This window comes from Perca flavescens, chromosome 9, assembly GCF_004354835.1.
Source record: "Perca flavescens isolate YP-PL-M2 chromosome 9, PFLA_1.0, whole genome shotgun sequence".
In the NCBI taxonomy this organism is placed as follows: Eukaryota; Metazoa; Chordata; class Actinopteri; order Perciformes; family Percidae; genus Perca; species Perca flavescens.
In genome coordinates, this window is record NC_041339.1 from 26369842 (window position 1) to 26392783 (window position 22942).

At 39.4% G+C, this 22942-nt stretch overlaps 1 protein-coding gene across 1 annotated transcript; it reads left to right on the forward strand.

The window, feature by feature from the left end:
* The first annotated feature begins 358 nt into the window (after positions 1 to 358).
* On the forward strand, positions 359 to 22688 carry LOC114561584 (protein ENL). Its single transcript, XM_028587645.1, has 13 exons — positions 359 to 507; positions 5627 to 5807; positions 8251 to 8333; positions 9510 to 9653; positions 10981 to 11106; positions 13059 to 13365; positions 13398 to 13705; positions 14965 to 15055; positions 15185 to 15296; positions 17186 to 17285; positions 19114 to 19182; positions 20078 to 20149; positions 20963 to 22688. Exons 1-13 carry the CDS (start codon positions 496 to 498, stop codon positions 21089 to 21091), a joined length of 1734 nt encoding a protein of 577 aa, XP_028443446.1. The 5' UTR covers positions 359 to 495; the 3' UTR covers positions 21092 to 22688.
* The last annotated feature ends 254 nt before the right edge of the window (positions 22689 to 22942 follow it).

A 22942-nucleotide genomic window follows, 5' to 3' on the forward strand; every position in this document is an offset into this window, starting at 1 on the left:
GCCCCCCCCCCCACCGAAAAATGTTAATTAAGTCGTATGAGTACGATGTAACCCCCATTGTTAATGTTATTGATATTGAATTTGCCAGACTAATAGGAAAAGCTGAAATGTGTAAGCAATGTAATCGAACCCCGATTAATCAATTAGCATCATGTGCATTTTACAATTAAAACAAAACTGTAGCCATTGGGACAAGCTCGCTGTCACTCGAGAAAACCACCAGAAAATGCTTTAATTGTATTTGCAGCTCAGCGACTGTCCCGCCTCTTGACTGTTCTGATTGGTTCCTTTCAAGAGTGCTTAAATTTCCCGCTCCCTGATAGGCTGAGAGAGCTTTCTGTTTTGGTTGCCTGCCAGCAGCCGTCTGGAAGGGGAGGGGAGCCGTCTGCCTTCCGCTTCTGGGCTGGATTGACACACAATGAGGAGCAGAGGCTGGGGAGACGCTCCACAAACGCCGCTGTAAATAAATACAACAATCACTGAGGCCAGAGAAACATGGAGAACCAGGTACAGTGGCTTTTGTGTCTCCTTGTGGAATCTGAACTTTTCACGGAGAAAATGCCAGCAGGCTGTGCGCTGGCAGGGCAGGAATGAATCCTCTGTTCTGCTAGCCAGAAGAAAAAAATGCTCCTGCTGCTAATGAACTCGTAGTTGTTTGGCTCTGGAGCTATGCTAGCTGGGCACTCATACATCGGTATTTACCGCTAGCTAGCTTCAGTCTACCACACCATTCAGCACCGCTGCATAGCTGTAGCCACCACCAGGCACACAAAGAGGTTTACATCTGGTGTTTATTCAGCTCTGCCGTGTTTAAAACGCACATGCACATCGTTAAAAACTATGCATACCAATTTGAGTCGAGGTTTTGTTGCAGCTAAGCTAAGCTAGTCTACCTATCAGGAGAGTGTCGGCCGTTGGCTAAAGGCTAAGGAGCCGCTACAAGGCGCCGGGGAAAAAGATTTGTCCTCACCAGGTTGGGCTGGAGAGGCGGGGTGGCGTCTCCACTGCCAGCGGCCTGAAACCTCACATGCAAGGCTAATAAAGCCAGCGTCGACCATACAACTTCAGAAATATCTTTGCATTATTTGCCAACAGTTGGTTAATGTTTAAGGCTTACCGCATTCCTTTATTTTAGACTATGATGCATGCAGCGTGGTGGAAAAGATGACAAATTCTGTGTGCAGACGTTTAACTTGAATCCAGTTATGATGACCACACATGCATTGTCTAATCATTACAAAGCAACGAACCTATAATATAAATAAAACAACAATTTTAAAGAACTGGTATGGTAAACCTTTGCTTCTTCAAATGTAATACCATTGCATGTATCAATTAGCACAGTTAAGATTTATGTCATCCTAAAAAGCTTCATTTATTTTGCAGAAAACGGAACAGTGGGTGAACCAAATTACATATCTGCTAACTGAGGGAGATATTTCTTCAAAGTGGGTTACTCTTTAAATGCCTGAGGTTATTCTGGACTATATTTCAGATGTTTAGGCCACACACACACACACACCCGTGGAGCCACTTTCTAGGAGCTAGTCTCCATTCAGCATTGGCCTCTTTGAAGTTTTAACTAGATCTGTGAGTGTTCCAGATGAAGTCTTGTGCTACAAGTTTTAAGACTTATGTAGTTATACTTCTGTGATGAATGTGAAAGATGTGCATTAGATTTTTAATTCTTATTACTCAAATGCACAGTTGCCGGTCCATTGGTACACATAGCTAAGAATAATGCAGTCTAATACAGCAGCCTCGTAATGAAACCTACCTCAATGAAGGTTGTAATGTTTAATTGTTAATCTGTTTTAGGAAGGTAACGATTCAACTTTATTGCCATTTTAGAGGATGTCGTTTGTGGTCCTATTGTATTACTTTATACTAGAAGGTGTTTCTCATATTTAACCCTCACTGATATAAATTAACATTATAACTTAATGAAATTAAGATATGTTGCACAGTTGTTGTATTAGGCTGTACTGAATTAGTTTTAGATAGATGGACCTAATAAGTCTGCCGGATGCTGAAGAGTCAAGTTCAGTCTGTAAGTGTTGTGATTGAAGGTATTTATTGCACATTACAACATCATGACACAGCCAAAGTGCTTCATGCGTGCACAGTGAAGCATGGTCTTGACTTTGTGTGCAAATACTGAGATCTTTGCTATTTCTTGTTATGAGATCTGCATTTAAGAACTCTGCAGTTGGGATCATGCAGCTTTTTGTCATTCCCACAGACTCATTCACACCCTATCTATTCCAATACTCGTTTTCTTGTTTCCATTGGGTGCTGCAGATAGGCTATTTGTGGCTCTCTGGGGCTGACCATTTTCCAATACAAGTAACTGTTTTATCTCTTTTAGATGTTAGGTTGCAGCTTCATCAAAACACAGCTGCTGCCATGATTGTTTGTTTGTGTGTGTCCCCTCCGAGTGAAACTTTCAGACTTTTTGAATGTAATAATTTATTAGCTGGAAGAGATTAACATGGTCACGAGGGGTGTTATTTACATGTCAGCTGGGAGTTCATTGTTTTCATGGGAGCCAGTGTGTCTGCCAAAATTTGTATTTCAACTCAACTCGAGCACTGTGTAGGAGAAAAAGAGAGAGCATGCATCATGCACCATGTCGATGTTAGTGGCTTTGTGTTGTCTGGTTTGTTGACTTATAGAGGAAAGCTTAATACATGTGTTAGCACAAGTAATTTTGTCCTTCTGATACTAGAAATTATAATCAGCAGTCTGTTTGTTTTAGATGCATGTTCTTCATATTTTCAGACAATTTGACATTTCAAATTATGTCTATCAACATAGTATTTTTTTCCTGTTTGTATTTTGTAGAGCTTAGTCACTTATTTTAGTGAATGATCAGTAGAAAATGAATTGTTAAATTCTTTAAATCATAAAATGCCAAACGTTTAGGGCTGCTCCCTCTTAGTCGACTAATCGGTCGTTTTGGTCTTAGTCAACTTGGAATTTCTTTAGTCGATTAGTCATGTTTTATGCTTTTTTCATGCTGAATGATTTATTTCCAAGAAACGTACAAGCACATCTCTGGCAAACGCAAGAATTTAAGTGGTGCTTATGCATGACTCTTTGCGGAGAAACTCAGATTTACAGATCTGTCGATTAAATCGACTAATCGATTAGTCAATACAATTGAAAGAGTGTTAGTCGACTAAGAATTTCTTCAATTGAGCACAGTTCTACAAACATTTGCTCTCTCCAGCTTTTAAAATGTTTTTTTGTTTTCTAAAACTGTAAATTCAATATTTTTGTGGTTTTAAAATAATTTTCCCCTGGGATTATTAAAGTATTGTGATTCTGGTCTCACCAAACAAATGATTTAAAGACATCACCTTGGACTCTGGGAAATTGTAATTGGCATGTTTGACTATTTTCTTACACTCTTCTACTATCTTATAGGCAATCTAAACAATCTTGTAACCCTAGAATTGTCTCTGTAGCTGCAGCAAACGATTATTTTAATTAATGAGAAATCTGCCACTTTTTACTTAATTGATCAGTCATTTGCTCTGTAAGATGTCAAAAAAATTTGAAAAATGCTCAGTATGATCTAGAATATAATATAGAGCCCAGCTGGTCGTCAAATCTTTTGTTTTGTTCAAAACACAAATATTGTGTAAATAAGTTTACTATCTCATAAATCAAAGAAAAGATTCAAAGAAGAAGCTGAAACTAGTGAATGTTTGGCATTTTTGCTTGAAAATGGCTTAGACAATTAATTAATTAATTATGAAAATAATAGTTCCTGATTAATTGGTCTGTTAACCAGCTTACTCGGCTCTAATTTTCTCAGCCTCATATTTCCCTTCTGGGCTTTTAATTTTCAGATTATTGGGAGACATTTCTTTGTTTTTTTTCCATTCTTTCAGTGTATTGTTCCCTTTCGTTTCAAACAGAGTCACCGTCTTCCTCTTTGGCTCATTATCATTCTGATTTCTATGTTGTCCTTATCACAGTCGTGTGTGCGTGTGTGTGTGTGTGTTGATTGGAGGGACTCCATGGCTGCTCACTGTGGGTGTGGTGGAGTCTGGAGTTTAAGGGCATTACTGCCATAGAATGGCTGGGCAGTGTGCCAGGCAGGGGAGGTGGGTGAGAGAGAGAGGGAAGAGAGAGAGAGAGAGAGAGAGAGTTAGTCAGGGAGTGCCAGACTAGTCCTGTCCCCTCTAATCCCCCTTCTCAGTCCCAGCTCACGAGCTGCTCTGTGCCAGGGCCAAATCCCCACATTCTTCAGTCCTCCCCTGGACATAAAGTGCCTTTCTGTCCCCTCTCATAGCCCCCCCCCCCACCTCCTTGTTCCCTTCTGCACTCCCATCTCCATAGCCTCTTCACATGCTATGCCACTCACCACCAGCACAGTGTCATTTGCTTGTCCTGTCGCTGTCATTGTTATTGGCTGAGAGAAGTAGCCCAAAAATGTGCCCCTCTTCTGGACAAACCTTTTGAGATCTGTTGGCTCTGGCAGCTAATCACTCCCATTCCTCAGGGAGCGTCCCAACACCGATTTCAGCTTTGTGTTTGTCCAGACCAAGTGTTTAGCCTCTCCTCTTGAGTATTAAGTCCACACACTCCAAAATAGTGATTCAGAGGTTTTTGTTTAAGGTGGAATCAGAAACCAATGAATAATGGCCCCTTGGTTTAATCTCACTATCAGCTTTGCTTTAGTTTATGTCTTAATCAACCTCAGTTTGCAAGGTTTCTCAGCCACTACTGTATAATCTACAGTAGAACTTTGAAGTCTGTAGCATGGGCTCTAAATAACGATGCATTAATCAGCTGATTATTTTCTTGATTAATCGATTGGTCTATAAAAGAGAATACGGTGAAAGTGATGTCTTGTTTTGTCCACCCAACTGTCCAAAACCTTGAGATATTAAGTTTATTATTATAGAAAGCTAAGAAAAAACGCAAATATTCAAATTTAGAACCAGGATGGAGTTCTAGCCATTACATTTTGGGTAGTTGCTTTTGTCTTAAACTTCCTGAAATTCTTGTTGTATTTCATGGTACTATATTTTTGTGTGCGCCTGTGAAGCTACTTGTAACTCTCGTTTTGAAAGATGCTATATAAATCAAATTTCTTTATCATGTGTTTAATCCAGCTGCTAGCTAAAGGTAGGCTAACGTTACCTGCTGTCAGGTGTAGTGTAAAGTCAGGCACCGAAACTTTCATTCTTATTCGGTCTCGTTACTACCGTTTACGTCGGCACCGGTTCCTTATTGGCACCGCGTTTCGGTACCCAACCCTAGTGATATCTCATGTAGGTTGTATGAGCAGAGCTAGATAGAAAAGGAAAGCATGACATTTACATGTAAATATTTCTGTCGTGAGGAAACAAGGAACCTACTTGAGGTTTAAAGTCTAAAAGACTCAACGCAAGAAGAAGAAAACAATCTGTCATTTAGGCATGTATTTGACCTTTCTCTACTCACCTCAATATGCACAAAGTGTAGATAAGAAATGATGAATGTTTACACACTACATCTTCATCAGTGTTTTGATCTGAATAATTCTGCACTTGTATATATTTGTGTATATTCCCCTAGGTCTACAGGCCTAGTATAGTAATAATCAGTATTTGACCCTTTTCTGTTTCAGTGCACAGTGCAGGTGAAGCTGGAGTTGGGCCACAGAGCCCAGCTAAGGAAGAAGGTAACATCAGAAGGCTTCACCCACGACTGGATGGTGTTTGTCCGAGGGCCAGAGACCGGCGACATCCAGCACTTTGTAGAGAAGGTTGTCTTCCGCCTGCATGAGAGCTTCCCCAAACCCAAGAGAGGTGAGACAGATGGATACAAATATTTGAACATGTTTATAGCGTATGTCATAAACCTAGCTAATTAAGAGTTTTAGATGCTGCATAAAAGACACTAAGGCCGTTTTAGAAATCTTTAAATAAATTTATTTATTCTGCAGTATGCTAGGCCAGGCTGAGCCTTTTGAACAAGCTCCTAAAGCACAAGACAAAACATGAACTCCCACCACTATTGCAAATGAAAAATATAACCTATTGAGCTTTACTTTTTTTTTTTGTTTATGACAGGTTTTTGGATACCGTTCACTTTTTTTGTCCGTGTCTGCGTGTGTACAGAGAGGACATATATGCTCGCGCTTATGCGCTCTCTAGTACCGAAATTTGGCACCGTTTGATTTGACAGACATAATGCGGCCGGTATCCAAAAAAGTACCTAGTTACCTAGGTACCCAATCCTATTTATGACCAATGTTTGTTTACTTTATAAGACGCTGCATGATTTACCTCCCCCACCCCTTAAACTATTTATTCTAACAGCTCATGGTGACATAAGACAAATAAGATATTCAACAAGTGGAGACTGTTATATAAAGCATTGCTTTACACAAACCTTTTCCGTTACATGAATAAAACCGCTAGTTTTAGTCAGTTTAATACCAGCGTTTCCTACACGTAGACGAGAGAAAGACAGCTGGAGAAATTCACAATTTCACGAAAGGTTGGTATCTCGTGAACACTTTTACACAATCGCACATTAAAAAGTGCTATAAAAAATATTAACTTATATTAACGGGCTTTAACTTCTGAATATTCAGCAGCGTTGCCACAACGGACCGAATGGCTTCGCTCGCATCTTTCTCCGCCACAACTCTAGCGCACGGCCTCAACGTCATTATTCTCAGCTACTCCCTCTGGTTGAGAAAACCCAAGACTATACCGCAAACCCAGACGGAGTACTCAAATGAAATGAAAATTGAGTGGAAGTACGTAGGAGGGTGGAGCCAGGCTAGGTCTGTGGTACTCTGCCGCTGCAAATATCCCATTAACATTGATTGAGTAGAAGGGCCAAGACATTCTACGTTAGATACAGCTCCCCCTAATGGCCGATCTTCGCCAAATTTGGTACGGAGCTTCAGAGCGGCATGCTGAACGAGCATCATATCTACAGTTCTATATATTTGGAGTCATCCAGTGCAAAAATAAACATATTGAACATTATAACTCATAAAGGACAAACTATTAACATTTCTTACACACAGTGTATCAATCTTGGATGTAACCGTATGGATTAATTGCACAAAGACCCAAAAAACTCTGGACTTCTAAGCTGGATGCAAAACCTTCTGTAAGGGCTAGGAGGAAAACAAAAACATCAGCAGAAAGGGGCAACTGTTAGCGTTTAGCTGCAACCCTAAGTTTCTACTATTTATAATTATGAAGTTATGAATCAGAAGTGCCGTTTGGCGTTGTATACAACATGCTTGACTTCAGGAGTTAAAAGGCCCAAACAGGTCTACGTTGACTATAGCGCCCCCTAATGGCTGGTCTTTAGCAAATTTGGTACAGCACCTCAGAGCGGCATGGCGAACTAGCATCAAAGTTTTGTGTTGATAACATTTTTAGTTGTGGTTAGAGATATTATATATATATATATATATAATATATAAATTTATATATATTATAAATATATATACACATATATATATATATATATATATATACACACCAAAGATAGAAGTATCTCTCAGCCCTAACAGACGCTGCTCTCTCCTGCCTCTGTCTGCTCCGTGGCGGTTGTGTGTGAGTGAAAGCCCAGCCAGCGAGCTTGTTAACATCATACATACATTTTCGTTAAACTGCTCATATTCAAACTTTACACAGTTGATCTGGCATGAAAAAGTCTCAGAAGGGAATTTAGTGATAAAATTGTAAAAGTTTCCAGTTGTTTGCCACAACAGCAAACCGCGGTTGTTGTGGCGCTTTGTGGGATAAAGTAGGCGAAATAGACCGGTCCGAGGCATACTGGCGATTTTCTCCGAATCAGTATGTCATCCAAGTATTTTTGGCATAGTGCAGATTTTGCTTTTGTTGGCATACTAAGGCTACATTTTTGCCAAATCAGTACATGCTGCTAGTATAGTATGCAGTTTTGAAAATGGCCTAAGTAATATATACAGTATGAGACAATCAAACATGTCGGCCAAGTTCAAACTCATTGATGATTTGTGTCGCTGTTTTGTGTTCAAATGCCCTTAAGCAAAATGCTCTTGACGTTTAATTCATGGTAGTATATAGTTTGAGTCATTCTCTCTTTTTTATCTCCTTTTGTGAGAGACTTTTAAGAAGTATTTTTCTTGGAATTGATTTAGTTAATAGATTTGTCTACCCCCATTAACTCATTCTATAGATAAGAGTAATGAGTTAATAGTTAATCTAATTACTGCCAATGACATGTCTTTGTCTGCAGTATGCAAGGAGCCTCCGTACAAAGTGGAAGAGTCGGGCTACGCAGGCTTCCTCATGCCTATTGAGGTCTATTTCAAGAACAAGGTGAGATCAACTGGACATGGATAGTAAGCTGTGTAGTTGCTGTATTTATAGAAAAGAAATGTATGTTTCAATGTTTTGAAATTTGTAAATTGATTTTTACATGTTGCAGGTGTTATATTATGGAATCCTCTACAATTAATGTGGATATAGTACTTGTGAACTGCATCGAAATATTAACAGACTGAAGGAGGCCAAGCATATACTGCAAACATTACATGCACACAAAAATCTGGGTTACTGGGAGGTAAAACAGAAAGCTATCCGTGTTGACCAGGTTAATTCCTTAACTTGATAAACAAAACCGGCTGTTTCTTTTTTGCATAATGTTTCAGAAATCAGGTTATTGTCCAAGTCCAAGAATAATGAGATTACATTAAGTGCATGTAGATTGTTTAAGTGCAACTCAGTGATGGTTTAAAATCCTTGTTTGACCATTTCTTTTGTGAATGGCTTCACTTTGGACAGCTGTACTAACACACTCTCCAGAAGGAGTTATACATACACTTAGCCAATCAGAAAGCATGATTGTGTTAGTACAACTTTTATGAGAGGGACATTTCTCTCTTTATGTGAGAGAAATAAAATGAGCATACACTGGCACCTTTAAGTACCCCGTTAGCCATTGACATGAATGATGAAAGAAAGACCCACTTTACTCTCATTATAAGATAAGGACGATGCTTAAGAGGTATGTGCATATCAGTGAACCATTGTCTCAGCAGCTCTTTATAATATTAAACCTCTGGACTGCACCCAAAATGTTACATCCTCCTCTGATGTGCAATTAACGTGTACACAATGGTCAAATATGTCAAGAAAATACTTAAAAGGTGAGCAAGCAGAGTGTAAATATCAACAACCATTAATCCATCTGCATTTACATGAAGACATTTTTGTTTTCTCTCAAGCATGCCGTTTCCTCAGCTTTAATTGTCCACTTCTCCACAGCTTCTCTCAGGAATGTAAGTTGATTCTTATCACTGTGTCGGCTCTGGCTGTGTCTCTGTTTTCTTGACTTCCTGGATGATAGTTCCTTCATTCAGCTTTTATCTTTTTGTTGTGAAATATGTCAATATTGAGAGGTGTAATGCAGAAAGGCACACACAAATTACATGGTCTCACACATGCTGTTAGAGGAGGTTTAAAACAGTGTTTTATCCTGTTGTCATCCTTCAGGAGGAGCCAAAAAAAGTGTGTTTCAACTATGACCTATTTCTCAACTTGGAGGGCAACCCACCAGTAAACCACCTGCGCTGTGAGAAGCTCACGTTCAACAACCCCACCAAAGAATTCAGGAGAAAGCTGATCAAAGCTGGAGGGGTGAGGCTGCCTGACACACTGGGTGGTTCACTGGACTCATGGCTAAATGAGTGACTAGAAACTACTACATGATATAGGCTATTGCATCATTAGTTTTGAAGTGGGAGGAACTGCTGTTTCTGGAAATGTTTTTTTCCTCAATGCAGGGCATCTGCAGGTCTTGACTTTTGTTTTTAAATCCTCTAACTTTCCCCCCAAAAGTCCTTAAATGTCTTAAATATTTTCTCCTGCCTGCCATAAATTGTTAGTTATATAAGATTTTTGTATCTGATTGCAGATTTTTAAGAGATGCTGTACACTTATAAATTAACAACTAAAAGTTGGATTGTTGCAACACTTGATTGTGCATGTAGGAGGCTGTTCAATCCTTCCTTGTGGAGTTTTAGTCAGCATCATCAGACCAGCAAACACTGTCACTGCTGCGAGCTACAGTAGCAACTATTTTAAATCACTGTCAGTTTTAGCAAAAATGGAAATGAACCTAAATGAAAGCAATCAATCCATTTTATGTCACTTATTTGTGTTGTTCACGTTAATTAAATTAATTCTATCATTAGAAATTACTGTTATATGCTGCTGGGAAGTGCTAAATTTTTTTTTATATGATAATCAATAAATCTAGACCATATTGTCCCCACTGGTTATTAATCATACTTTCATATGTTAGTCTTGAATTTAACTTGGTGAATCCTGCAGAAATCCTGTGTTACTTCACATAGAAACAAGGGACTGCATAATGTAACAATCATATAGGTTTATGTTATGGCCACCAGTTTGAATTATTTTGACTTTGACTTTTTTAGAAATTTTTTTTTTTTTTTTTTTTCTTTCTTTAAGTTTGGCATGGCGGACGGCCTAAATACTACAGTACCCATGAGCCTGAGCCCCCGTTACTATGTGAGAAGAATGCAGTCAGAGCGGTAGCAAATTAAAACACTTTGTCATTGAATTTGTGGACAAAAGTCCTTGCCCCAGCTGAATTCATCCAACGATTACCCAGAATCTGAAGGGAAGATGTAAGCTGCAGTCAGTTTCTCAACACCAGGTCGCATTGCAATTTCAAAAATGTTCTTGCACATCCGAAAGTCTTAGTGACGGGTGCTTACAAGAGTTGTTCATCTTTTGTACTGATGATTCAAGCCTTAGACATGCTCCAACTGTGAGTCACGCAACATTTGTCTTTGGGGAAAAAGTAACTATAAAAAGCCTGGTTCTGTCTTCAGTCAAAGTAAATGTATACCCTGGACACTATTTGAGAATTTACAGTGTATATACAACACATAAGATCTATACAGAAGCTCCATAACTTTCGTCTCTTTAATTTCAGGTATTGGTGGTTCCAGAGGGGGCTGAAGCCGTGTCGAGGCCCAGTCCAGACTACCCGATGCTCCCCACCATCCCTCTCTCTGCCTTCTCAGATCCCAAGAAGACAAAGACCTCTCATCTGTCAAAGGTTGGTTAAATTGCCAACTAGAAAATGCCATTTTAATTATCTCACTATCACGGTCAGCTTGCTCATTTATTTGGAGTATTTAAACAGAAAGTGACACAACTATTGATCATTCCACTTTTTTGAGGGATATGGGGTCAAATGAAATAAACCTATCGGGAGAAAACACAAAACTTATCCCGTTTACATTTTCCATTGTTGCCATTGTTTTGGTTTCAACCTTTCACAGATCAGTACAGTGGTAAGGCCTTCATGTTTGACTAAATTAAATGGCATTGGTTTCTCATTTGTAGCTTCGCATAGGTCTTCTCTTTAAGTATGTTGTTCTGCAGGTTCCTCCTAATGTTTTTCTTGACACAAACTGATTTCTTTCAAAACTTTTAAGACCCACATCGGTGACCTACTTAAACGGGCTGATGGCAAACACCTATACATCCTGTAAACTAAATTTCCCCCTCATTTTGATATAGAAATACATTTTCTTCAATCCACAATATTACTGTGGCTGTGTGCTAAGAACCGGCTTGGACTTGGTTTCATCCAGCTGTGCCCATCTGCTGATTATTAAAAGAGTCAATGAGAGCCACCTCTGAAGACTCACACACCACTCTCTCCAATGCTCCAGTCTGTATTGAGTCTATCATAATAAAGGCTCTTATGTACATATCAAGTTTAAAAACCTGCAAAACTGTTTGCTGATAAGTGGATGAGCAGTGTGTAAATGGCATCCTCCACTTGGATCACTGTGCCAGAGAGCTCTTATAAAATCCACTTCTGTTGATACAACCTTCAGTAAATGCTTACTTTGTCTGCTGCACCCAACGTATTCTAAATTTTTAAATGTTCTCATTTACTGCCCTTCAAAGTAATAGTGTAATCTAATGTATTGAGAGAAGTATAGTATCTTTATTTAACTTGTAAAATGGTATTTGGTGAACTAACTTTTTCTTTGTATTAGGGCTGCTCCCTCTTAGTCGATTAGTCGACTTATCGGTCGTTTTGGTCTTAGTCAACTTAGATTTCTTTAGTCGATTAGTCATGTTGTATGCTTTTTTTCATGCTGAATGACTTATTTCCAAGAAACGTACGAGCACATCTCTGGTAAACACAAGAATGAAAGTGGTGCTTCTGCATCACTCTTTGCGGAGAAACTCAGATTTACAGATCTGTCGATTAAATCAACAAATCGATTAGTCGATACAATTTAATGAGTGTTAGTCGACTAAGAATTTCTTCAATCGAGCACAGCCCTACTTTGTATGTATTTGTCTACCGTTTGTGGCCACGCAAGTAGCACGGCTTCAGGGATGGCAAAGTCTGTAAGTCGGTCCACCACTTTGGCTCCAGACTGAAATATCTTAACAACTATTTGATGGATTCCCATGACATTTGGTGCCGACATTCACGATCCCCAGAGGATTAATCCTACTGACTTTGGTGATCCCCTGACTTTGCCTCTAGTGCCACCATGAGGTTAACATTAACTGGTTTATGACCAAATACCAGCAAAACTGAAGACATTCTAATCAGCCTCAGCTTACTTTGTGTTTAGTGCTAATTAGCTAGTGTTAACATGCTAACACGCTAAGCTATGATGGTGAACATAATAAACATTATACCCGCTAAACATCAGCATGTTAGCATGCTTATTTTAGCATTTAGCTCAAAGCACCGCTGTGCCCAAGTCCAGTCACTCATAGCCGCTAGCGTGACTGTAGACTTTTAGTCTTGTTATTGCATAGAGAGAAGAAGGTTTAATTAGCTGTCTTTCAGTTGTTTTTTAGACTAATTACTGAGTTTGACATCTCCTTCACAGTAAATAATGTGATACATTACAGACTAGACTGGCCAGACCTTAACAAGGTCTTGGTGCTTCTGTTTCCTTTCATGAGGCTTTCGGCTGAGTGCTCTAAGAGTAGATTGTGGGTGACAGTGCTTTTGTTATCTTTTTCCAGGAGCCCAGCAAAGAGGGAAGTGGTGGCAGCAGCAAAGGACCCAAACCGCACAAACTGACCAAGGAGCACCGTGAACGGCCCCGAAAAGACTCTGAGAGCAAAGTCACGTCGAAAGGAGACAACGACAGAGATGGAAGCAAGAGTGGCCGTGATCCTTCCTCTTCCTCATCTTCAAAAAAGCCGTCAGAGATCAAAGTGAAAGATGAAGTTAAAGTTCTACCCAAGGCTGCCTTCAAGGAGCCTAAACTCACCCTGAAGGAGTCAAAGATGGAGGGCATGTCCCCTAAAGGAGGGGGGGCTGGTAGCGGCGGGGGTGGTGGTGGGGGAGGAGGCGGGGAGGGCCCGCCGAGCCCAAAGCACCAGGGAAACGACCCTCTACTGTCGAGTCTCCCAAACCCAGCGCAAAGAAGCAGAAGAAAGCCAGCTCAGAGGGGCCGAAGGGGCCGACCGTTGTTGCCTTCACAGGAACTTCTCCTCGTGTCTCCTCCTCCTCTGCAGCCAGCCAGCCGTACGCAGAGAAGAAACCCCCCAAAGAAAAAGGTCGCTGGGCCAAAGGCAAAAATGACACGCAGGAGCCGAAGGAGCCCAAAAAACTTCCAGAGTCGGAAGAGTCGAATTCAGAGGATGAAGCATCGTCTAAGTCAGAGGTATGTCTGCTTCACAGGAGCCACTTTTTTAATTTTTTTTTTTTTTTTTTTTAAGGTGAAAATTATGCTTTTAGTATGGATAGATAAGGATTTTATAATATTATGCTTTTCAAAAAATTTCAAAATTATGATCATTAATTATATTTCATAGTAAGGGCTGCAACTAACGACAATTATGACTTTATATGCAGATTATTTTCTCATTTAATTGATTATTTGTCAGAAAATAGTGACAATACCTAACAACATTTCTTTAAACCTAGTGTAACGTGACATCACATAAGACTAGGAAAAGCAACAAACCCTTACAAATAAGAAACTTAAACAATGCAATGTATTTTTGTTGCGATTATCAAAATATTTGTTGTTAAAGTCTCCATCTATTTATTATTAAAGTGCCCATATTATGCTCATTTTCAGGTTCATAATTGTAATTTGAGGTTGTACCAGAAAAGGTTTACATGGTTTAATTTTCAACAAACACCATATTTTTCTTGTACTGCACATTGCTGCAGATTGTCTTTTCACCTTGTGTGTTCAGGTCTCTTTTTTTAGCTACAGAGTGAGGCATCGCACTTCTATCCCATCTTTGTTGGGAGGCGCACATGCACAGTAGCTAGGTAGGAATCCCATCAGCTAGCTGTTTGTTTCTACAACTTCAGTTAGCACAAGACAGGATTAGCCGAGAGACTTCTTCTATACGAGCGTGCACTTCCAACTTTGCGTGAAATACCTGCAGAACAGGAACATCAAGTAGTTCTTTTGTAGGTTATGGTGAACTAGTGTGTGTTGTAGCAGTGTTTTGCTATTGAGAACAAGCTAGCATGCTACGGTTAGCCACATTGTCTCGGCTACTGACGTAGAAAGCTGTGCAGATTTTGAACAGCTCACCCGGAGACTGAAGGCAGAAGACATTCAGAAACCCGTATCTCACTCAAAACAGCATGGATGTTTTTTTTTCTTTCTTTCAAGTTGGTATGTGTGTGGAAGCACCAGAGACACAAAATAACACCCCAAATCCCAGAAAAAGTGATTTTGTTTTTCATAATATGGGCACTTTAATCAATTAATCAATTTATCATTGCAGCTCTAATTACATGCTGTACTTGCTAATTTGTATTTTTATCCATTTGTTATACAACTTAATTTATAGATGGACATGATAGTACTTTTAGATTGGTCCTTTTTTTAATTTCAAATCTTTGATTTTGAATATCCATGTTTCCTAAAAATCAATCAATCTCCTTCTCCTCTTACAGCAGTCTGCTCCTTCCAGTCCTTCCAATTCCAGTTCGAGCTCTGACTCCAGTTCAGATTCCGACTTTGAGCCGGGACAGAAACAGGGGCAAGGTAGAGAGTCCATTCACCTTGTTTCCTTACAGAGATGAGCATTAATTAATTAGTGTTTCAAGTTTTCTGGAGGTAAAGGGTTGAGGTGAGTTGTATAATGGTTTGTGTGACTCTGTCCTCCTCTCCCAGGCCCTCTACGATCGATGGTGGAGGAGATCCAGTCAGAAGAATCAGATGATGACGACAGCAGCTCAGAGGAGGAGACCCCCATCAAGACCAACCCCCCCAACCGTGACTCTCGGTCAGTCTCCCTATTTGGTCATCGTCTAAAACAGTGGTCCTAGATTGCACTGTAACACAAATTCAACCTTGCTCCTGCTAAAACACACATTTACCTCCAAACTCATTAAGCATGTTGCACTCTTTTCCCTGCCCGCGACAGGGTCCACACTCTCCTCTTCTCTTGAGTTTTTTTTTTATGTATAGAAGTGCCAGCGGTATGGTCAAATCTTGTTTATTGTTTTGCTGCATGAGAGTGGCAAACAAGTTTGTGACGTATCTCTTGCAAAGCTTTCATTCAAATTTTAGTGCAAATTTTAACCTAATTTCAAGAACAGATTCAAATGAATGCGCCTTTCCATCCACCACTGTTATGCAAATATTAGGAGTTGAGAGCATCGAGAAACAACTGGGGGCACAAATTATCCAGTCGCTTGCTAACTTGTAATTAGTTATATTACAATATTACTGTCTGAATTGGAATGCTTTACTCTACTTTTGTGTTACTTTTGAGTCACTTTCACCAAAATAACCGTGAAAGTAGGCTATGACTTGGCAGGTAGCTTGTGAATTTCCCCACGGGATCACTAAAGTCTCATCTTTATCCACTTTAATACATCATAGTTTATTCATAATATTATGTATTATTAATCTGAATCTGCAAACTAAGTAAGTAAAATGTACAATAGGCCTACTTGACTTTGAATTGTGGTAGAGTAGAAGTATAAAGTAGGAGAAAATTAAAATACTCAAAAGTACCGTACAGTTGTATTGAGGTACGGCATAATTACTTTCCACCGCTGATACAATGTAATGATGAATCAGTCAGCTGCTCGGACACACGGCTGTCAGCACTGACGTACTGTTACATGTTGGCACACAGATGTTGTCCTTACCGTCTCTGGTTGTGGCTCTGATCACGGGAACCGTGACGGGACAGCTCGCTTCAACACAGCGAAATAACTCCTGAAAATAATTGTCATGTCGCTAATGTATCCGTCTCTACAGTCATCTCAACCATCAACTCCAGCAACAGGAAAGGACATCTGCAGACTTTTTTTTTCTGTGCTAAAATGATTCGCAGTGTTGGTGAATTCTTAAAAAAAAAAAAAAAAAAAAAGAGAGAAAATAACACCACTAAATGTCGGGTTAAAATGCGCTGTAACTCGTGTTACCGAGACTGTAACTGGTATAATATTACTACATATATTAAATATACTGTAGTGATATATTAAAATTGATTAGTAATTCATTACAGCAAAAAGGAATACTTTACTGTAATTGTGTTACTTTTGTAACGCGTTACTCCCATCGCTGTTCTTTGAGAAGGGTTACAGTCTCATCGCTCCACACAGCTGATGTTTTTGTCTGCCGCCATTTTTCATCACTTCAGTGGGCGTTTAAAGTCACTTGCTTCACGACAGCATGATTTATTCGAACTTTTTTGCAATATTTAGAATTTGTATCCAATTTTCTGCATTTCCATTCAGCTTTTTTTTTTATACGTGCAAATTATACATAAATACAGGTAGATGGAACTTTCTTCTTGCATCTGTATTTTGTTTTCTATTTACAGTAAATCGTAGCACTACAATTCAACAGTTTTTATCACAACCTGTCATGCCTCAAAATTGATATCGTACAGACTGAAACAGATTTTATTAGACCGATCTCAATAAGGTGCCTTTAACTTTCTTTACCCGTGTGTGTGTGTGTGTGTGTGTGTGTGTGTCTGTGTGTCTGTGTGTCTGTGTGTCTGTGTGTCTGTCTGTGTGTCTGTGTGTGTGTGTCTGTGTCTGTGTCTGTGTGTGTGTGTCTGTGTGTCTGTGTCTGTGTCTGTGTGTCTGTGTCTGTGTGTCTGTGTGTCTGTGTCTGTGTGTGTGTGCTTGTCCTGTTTCTCTCCCCCATCAGACTTAGCCTGGAAAGCGAGAGTGACAGCAGTGACGGCTCGCACAGCCCAAGTCGAGACCCCGCCCCACCCCCGCAGAAACACAGCTCCTCCAATAACAAAGTGAGTCACACAAACCTCATTTTACTGCCTGCTGTCATTGTTGTATTGAAAGGGATGGAAATAGTTGACTAGAAAATAAACACTAAAACCAAACATGGACGTTTATGGTTGTAGACTGACTGTCCAAGTCAAAGTTGGACCTACTGTTTACTGATTCTGGTCTTATTTGTTCTTATTAATATTAATGCGTTACTGAGTTTTTTTTTTCCATCCAGTATTCTTCAGTGTTTAGCTGTCAACATTATCCTTGGCCAACAGGAATTTCCTAAAGCATTACGTTGTGTATGTTTGTGGTTTTGTTATTAAAATAGACTTAAGAAATGTATTTTGTGTGTTTTGATAAAACCCATGTATGAGTAAAACTATCAAACCAATATTAAAAAGTAGGCGTGCACGATTCAGAAAATGTCACGATTCGATTCAATATTGATTTTTAGTATGTATTTTCACAGTATTTAAATGTAGTTACTTTTCCCATGTGATTGCAGTAGACCTACAATTTAAAAGCAAAGAAACACAACAAACTTAAATGTAGTTTGATATTACTTTATATGTCTTAATACAAAAATAAAAACTTTTGCAACTAAAAACTGCAAAGTGCCAGGCTTTGGCCAGCTTTCAAATACATTTAGTTCAAGTATAAAATAAAACTGTTAAATAAAAAGAGCTTTTCGTTCAGATTTGGTGGGAGTTTAGAGCATTGAAAGAGTGCGTTGGTTGACTCGCACAGTCCTTTAGGTTGTTGTTCGTCCACGTCTTTAATGTTACTCTCTAGATGATGGCGTACCATGTGAGTTCTCAAGTTTCTGGTGTTTCCAAAATACTTAACTTTCGCTTTGCAAAGCCTGCATATAGCACGATTCCTATCAAGTTCTGTCTTCCCCTCGAGGTTATAAAAGCCGAAATGTACCAAAACTCTCGCCTTCAATGAGGATGGAGCAAAACGGAAAGTGTGTGTGTTTGTGTGTGTGATTTTCATGACTATTTACATTGTAGATTCTCACTGAAGGCATCATAACTATGAATGAACACATATGGAATTATGTACTTAACAAAAAAGTGTGAAATAACTGAAAACATGTCTTATATTTTAGATTCTTCAAAGTAACCACCCTTTGCTTTTTTTATTAATAAGGAGAAAAAGTCCACTAAATAACCCTGACAAAGCACACCTGTGAAGTGAAAACTATTTCAGGTGACTACCTCATGAAGCTCATTGAGAGAACACCAAGGGTTTGCAGAGTTATATAAGACATGTTTTCAGTTATTTCACTTTTTTTGTTAAGTACATAATTCCATATGTGTTCATTCATAGTTGTGATGCCTTCAGTGAGAATCTACAATGTAAATAGTCATGAATATTATATATATATATATATATATATATATATATATATATATATATATATATATATATATATATATATATATATATATATATATATATATATATATAATCAATCGATCGATTGATTTTTGGAATTTTTTGAATCTGTAGAGCTTGAATCGCGATACAAATGTGAATTGATTTTTTTATTTTATTTTTTTGCACACCCCTATTAAAAAGGCCTTTGTTTGGACCGAGACAACTTATTTTGAAGTTCAGTACATGCTGTATTTTTAATGTCTTGGTTCCTACCCAACATAAAATAGCCTAAAGACATTCCACCAAGACATGGGAACCACAGGGTTTGAGGACTGCACCAGGCTTCCACTTCCTTCAGTGTCCCTGACAGTTTTATGGTCTCATATCACTCTCTCTCTCTTCTTTGTATCCTCTCTTTCTCTAATTTCTTTCCACCTTCTTTCTTGCTCTCCTTTTCTGCAGGTTTCAGGCAGAAAGAGTCCAGATTCCTCGTTTCGCTCAGAGAAGGTGTTGAAGAAGGGATACGACAAGGTAGGAAGGGTAAATCAAACTTTTTTTTATGCTTTAACACACAAATATACACATGCAATATTTTGTCCACATTTAATAAGTGCATTAATGAATTGAAGATGGAGTAATGGACAGTTAATTGATCAAGATGTGCAGACAGACTGGCATATGTACCTTTTTAAAAATAAATCTTTTTTTCTTCTTTGTAACAAATTGATTCATGAAACTGGTAAACTGAGCTTACTCCTTCACATTAGAAGATGTGCTCAGTTTAATGGATTTTGTTGAGACATTAGGAAAAAGGTTGAATCCCACACTGATTAAATTCAAAGGACACTTTTAGTGAGCAAAAAGAAACCATATGTTGTGGTGTCAAAAACCACCCTACAACATTGAATAAATACACCATTAACATCCTTTTGTTTGTAACCGTAGTTATTTCTAGATTAACTACTTTGCAGCAAAATGCAAAAACCATAAAGACGGAAGCAAGATCATCAAAGACCAAGAATGACCAGTTTCTCCACTAAATCTTGACTCTATGGCTGTCACTTTTTCAAAAACTTTTTCCAGTTTGAATGCGCAATTCTTTTTAAATAATTCAAATGCAACCCTCTGACTTGAGTGTCAAATTAAAAGTATCCTTTATCCTCATTTTTTCACCTGTGGTGTCAGAACCAACATGCTTCCAAACTTGACTCCTCAGATGGTTTGGTGTCCTGATTATCTCGTCTGTAAAGGCTCGCTAGTTTCCAATAACAAATACAAATCTTTGCAGTACTCTAATTAGAGACATGCAATGGATCAGACGCATAATCTTTTCCACGTTCATACAGAAGTTTTAAAATAATAAAAATATAACAGCCCTATGACCTCTAATACTGACCATATTTACTTTCCTCTGTAAACTCTGCAGGCCTACACAGAAGAACTGGTGGACCTCCATCGCAGACTGATGGCTTTAAGGGAGCGTAACGTCTTACAGCAGGTGTGTGTTCACTTGATACTGTCTAACAATGAAATATGGCATGATGTTTATCAAAATGAATAAGTATAGTACTGGAAAATGTATTGGTACCATTTAATCAATGTGATATGAATAATATAAAGCAACCGGGAGAACTTGATGCATACATGGAAAAACCCATGACTTGCATTTTTGAAAAGTGGTGAACCCGAAAGGTTGTTTTACATATTGAGTTTCGCCATGAATAATGTGATCTGAAATAAATATATTTTATTTAACATATTTTCTCTTGCCTACCGTAGGTAATAATGTTATTAATATTGGGCAGTAATGTCCAATTGCAGGCTGCTGGGAGGCGTCCTACTTTGATAAACCAAAAGTGGAATGGTTGTGACAGTGGATTGTGCGTGTCGGAGGCTGTTCAGTTCGTCTTTTTGTTTCAGTCAGCGCCATCAGACCTGTAGCAAACGCTGTCACTACTGATAGCTACAGTAGCTAGGAGGCTCATCGTCTCACAATGGGCAAGAGTCAGGTTTTAGCATGAAATGTAATCAATTTATCATTTTTAATTGGTTAATCCATCTATACATTTTATGTCACTTATCTATGTCCAGGTCGTATTAAATAGGTTGGATTAAATAGATTACATTAACTAGATTATATAGATTATATCATTAGGAAATATTGTTATATACTACTGGGAAGTACTGAAAAAGTTGAAAAATGTAACTTGGTGAACTATGTAAACATAAACATCTTTTTATATATGGAGTTATTTTCAGGAATAATAAAAAGATTACGTTAAATGATCATACTTGATCACTCCTCTCTCAGATTGTGAACCTGATCGAGGAGACGGGCCACTTCAACGTGACCAACACCACCTTTGACTTTGACCTCTTTTCACTGGACGAGTCCACCGTCCGCAAACTACAGAGCTACCTGGAGGCGACGGCCACGTGACAGGAAGTGGAAACTGGCGTGGGGAAAGCGGCCTGTGGATGGCGGCGGCGGCGGAGGTAGACTCGCCACCATGGCTCCTCTTTTTAAGGAGGGGATGCTCAGCCCCATCATGTCGCTGCCGTTTCACAGGCCCGACTGAACCATCGAACAACTACCACACAAACAGAAACACACGAACAGACACAAGCACACATGAAGACACACCACGCTCACGGGACTCTGGGAGGAAACTGAAGGAGGTGGTGGAGGAGTTGTGGAAGGGGAGGGTGGATGAGGAGCGGAGTGGCTGAACTTTGTCTACAGTCAGGATTTTCACTACACATCTTTTTTTTTTTTTTTAGTCCGTGCAGAGCTGTGGTATGCACCCCACACCCCCTCCTTCACCCTCCTGCACTCCCGCCTTTGCAAACCCAATACTTCCCCTCCTCTTCCTCCCCCTTCACACGCACACTCCTTACTCGGCAGAACACTTCAGTCCCCTTCCCCCTGCTGTCAGCTGGAGCTCATTTCTCTCCAAACATACTCTTTGAGGTGGGTGTGTGTGTGGGTGTGGGTGTGTGTGTGTGGGTCTTAAGAGGAGATGTCGTCTTTGTGGTTACCGACTTCTCTTTGTTCTTGAAGCTCTAGCACAAACAGCCGGTTTTCCTCCTTTACACACACACGGTAAACAAATACCGATTCAGGTAATAATTGACTTGAACCGCCCCTGTTCAGCATTTTTAAGCAGAATATAAATGTTGAATCAATGGTTTATAACACACTATAATGTAGTCGTAACTAATCTAAGTAAGTGTACTATAACTAATCCTACGTGGAAGTTGGCATATAAACTGATATGAATGACAATATAGTAAAATACAAACATGACAATTGCTGTACCTTAATAAACACTTTAATTAAATAAATGTACTTATAACCCCATTACAGTGTGTTATAAATCTTTACAAGGCTTAGAAATGCTACATAGGGATGGGGGTTACAGTAAAGTGGTACCCAGATTCATGCACACGTTTGTCTCCCAGGTCCTTACACTTAACACTGTATATGAAGACACTGAGATGTGTGTGGTATGTGTGTGTGGGTGACTCTGTTTTGGATGAGATTTCTTTGTTGTCTGAACATTTAAAAACATGTTCTGTTGAGTTTCCCCTCTACTTCCTCGCACTGAAAGCTGAGCCTTGACCTCCTACCAACAGCCCCCTTCTTCCGACTAAAGCCCCCTCACTCCATCCCTCCTCTCCTCTATATTCTCATATTGGCGTGCATGAAAGGGCTCGACTGCTCGTGGCCAGAGCAGTGGAGGATCACTCTTGAATTGCCTTCTAAGTGCTGGGTAGGGTACAGTTGGGAGGGGGGGGTTTAAAAAAGCCGTGAAAAAGTAGCCATACTTGTCTCCCAGAATCCAAAAATAATAATAAGAAGAAAAAAAAGGGGCCACGCTTTTTTACATTTTATTTTTCTACAAGTGCATTTTGTGTATTTATTCCCAGACTGCGGTCAAGATAACCTGTGAGCTATGAATGTATATCGCTTTTACTTTTCTACGGCTAGCGACAGCCCCACTCTAGTGCCTTCTTCTGCGACCGCAGTGTGCGGGGGGGGGTGTGTGTGCGCTCTGTTAGCCATGGTCACACAGATTGAACCCCCCCAAAATACCCCCCTTGGGGAAACAAGTGTTAATAGGGATGCCTGAATATCCAGTATTGTCTTAATGGCTTCCATCTCTGCTTCTCCTTTTCCAGTGTCTTTGTAGGCTGTTGTCATTTTATCAGTGACATTTCTGTTGAGCCCTCTAGAAATTTTAAGACCACTATTTTTCCCTGATGGTGGTCATGTTTTTATGTTCTTGCT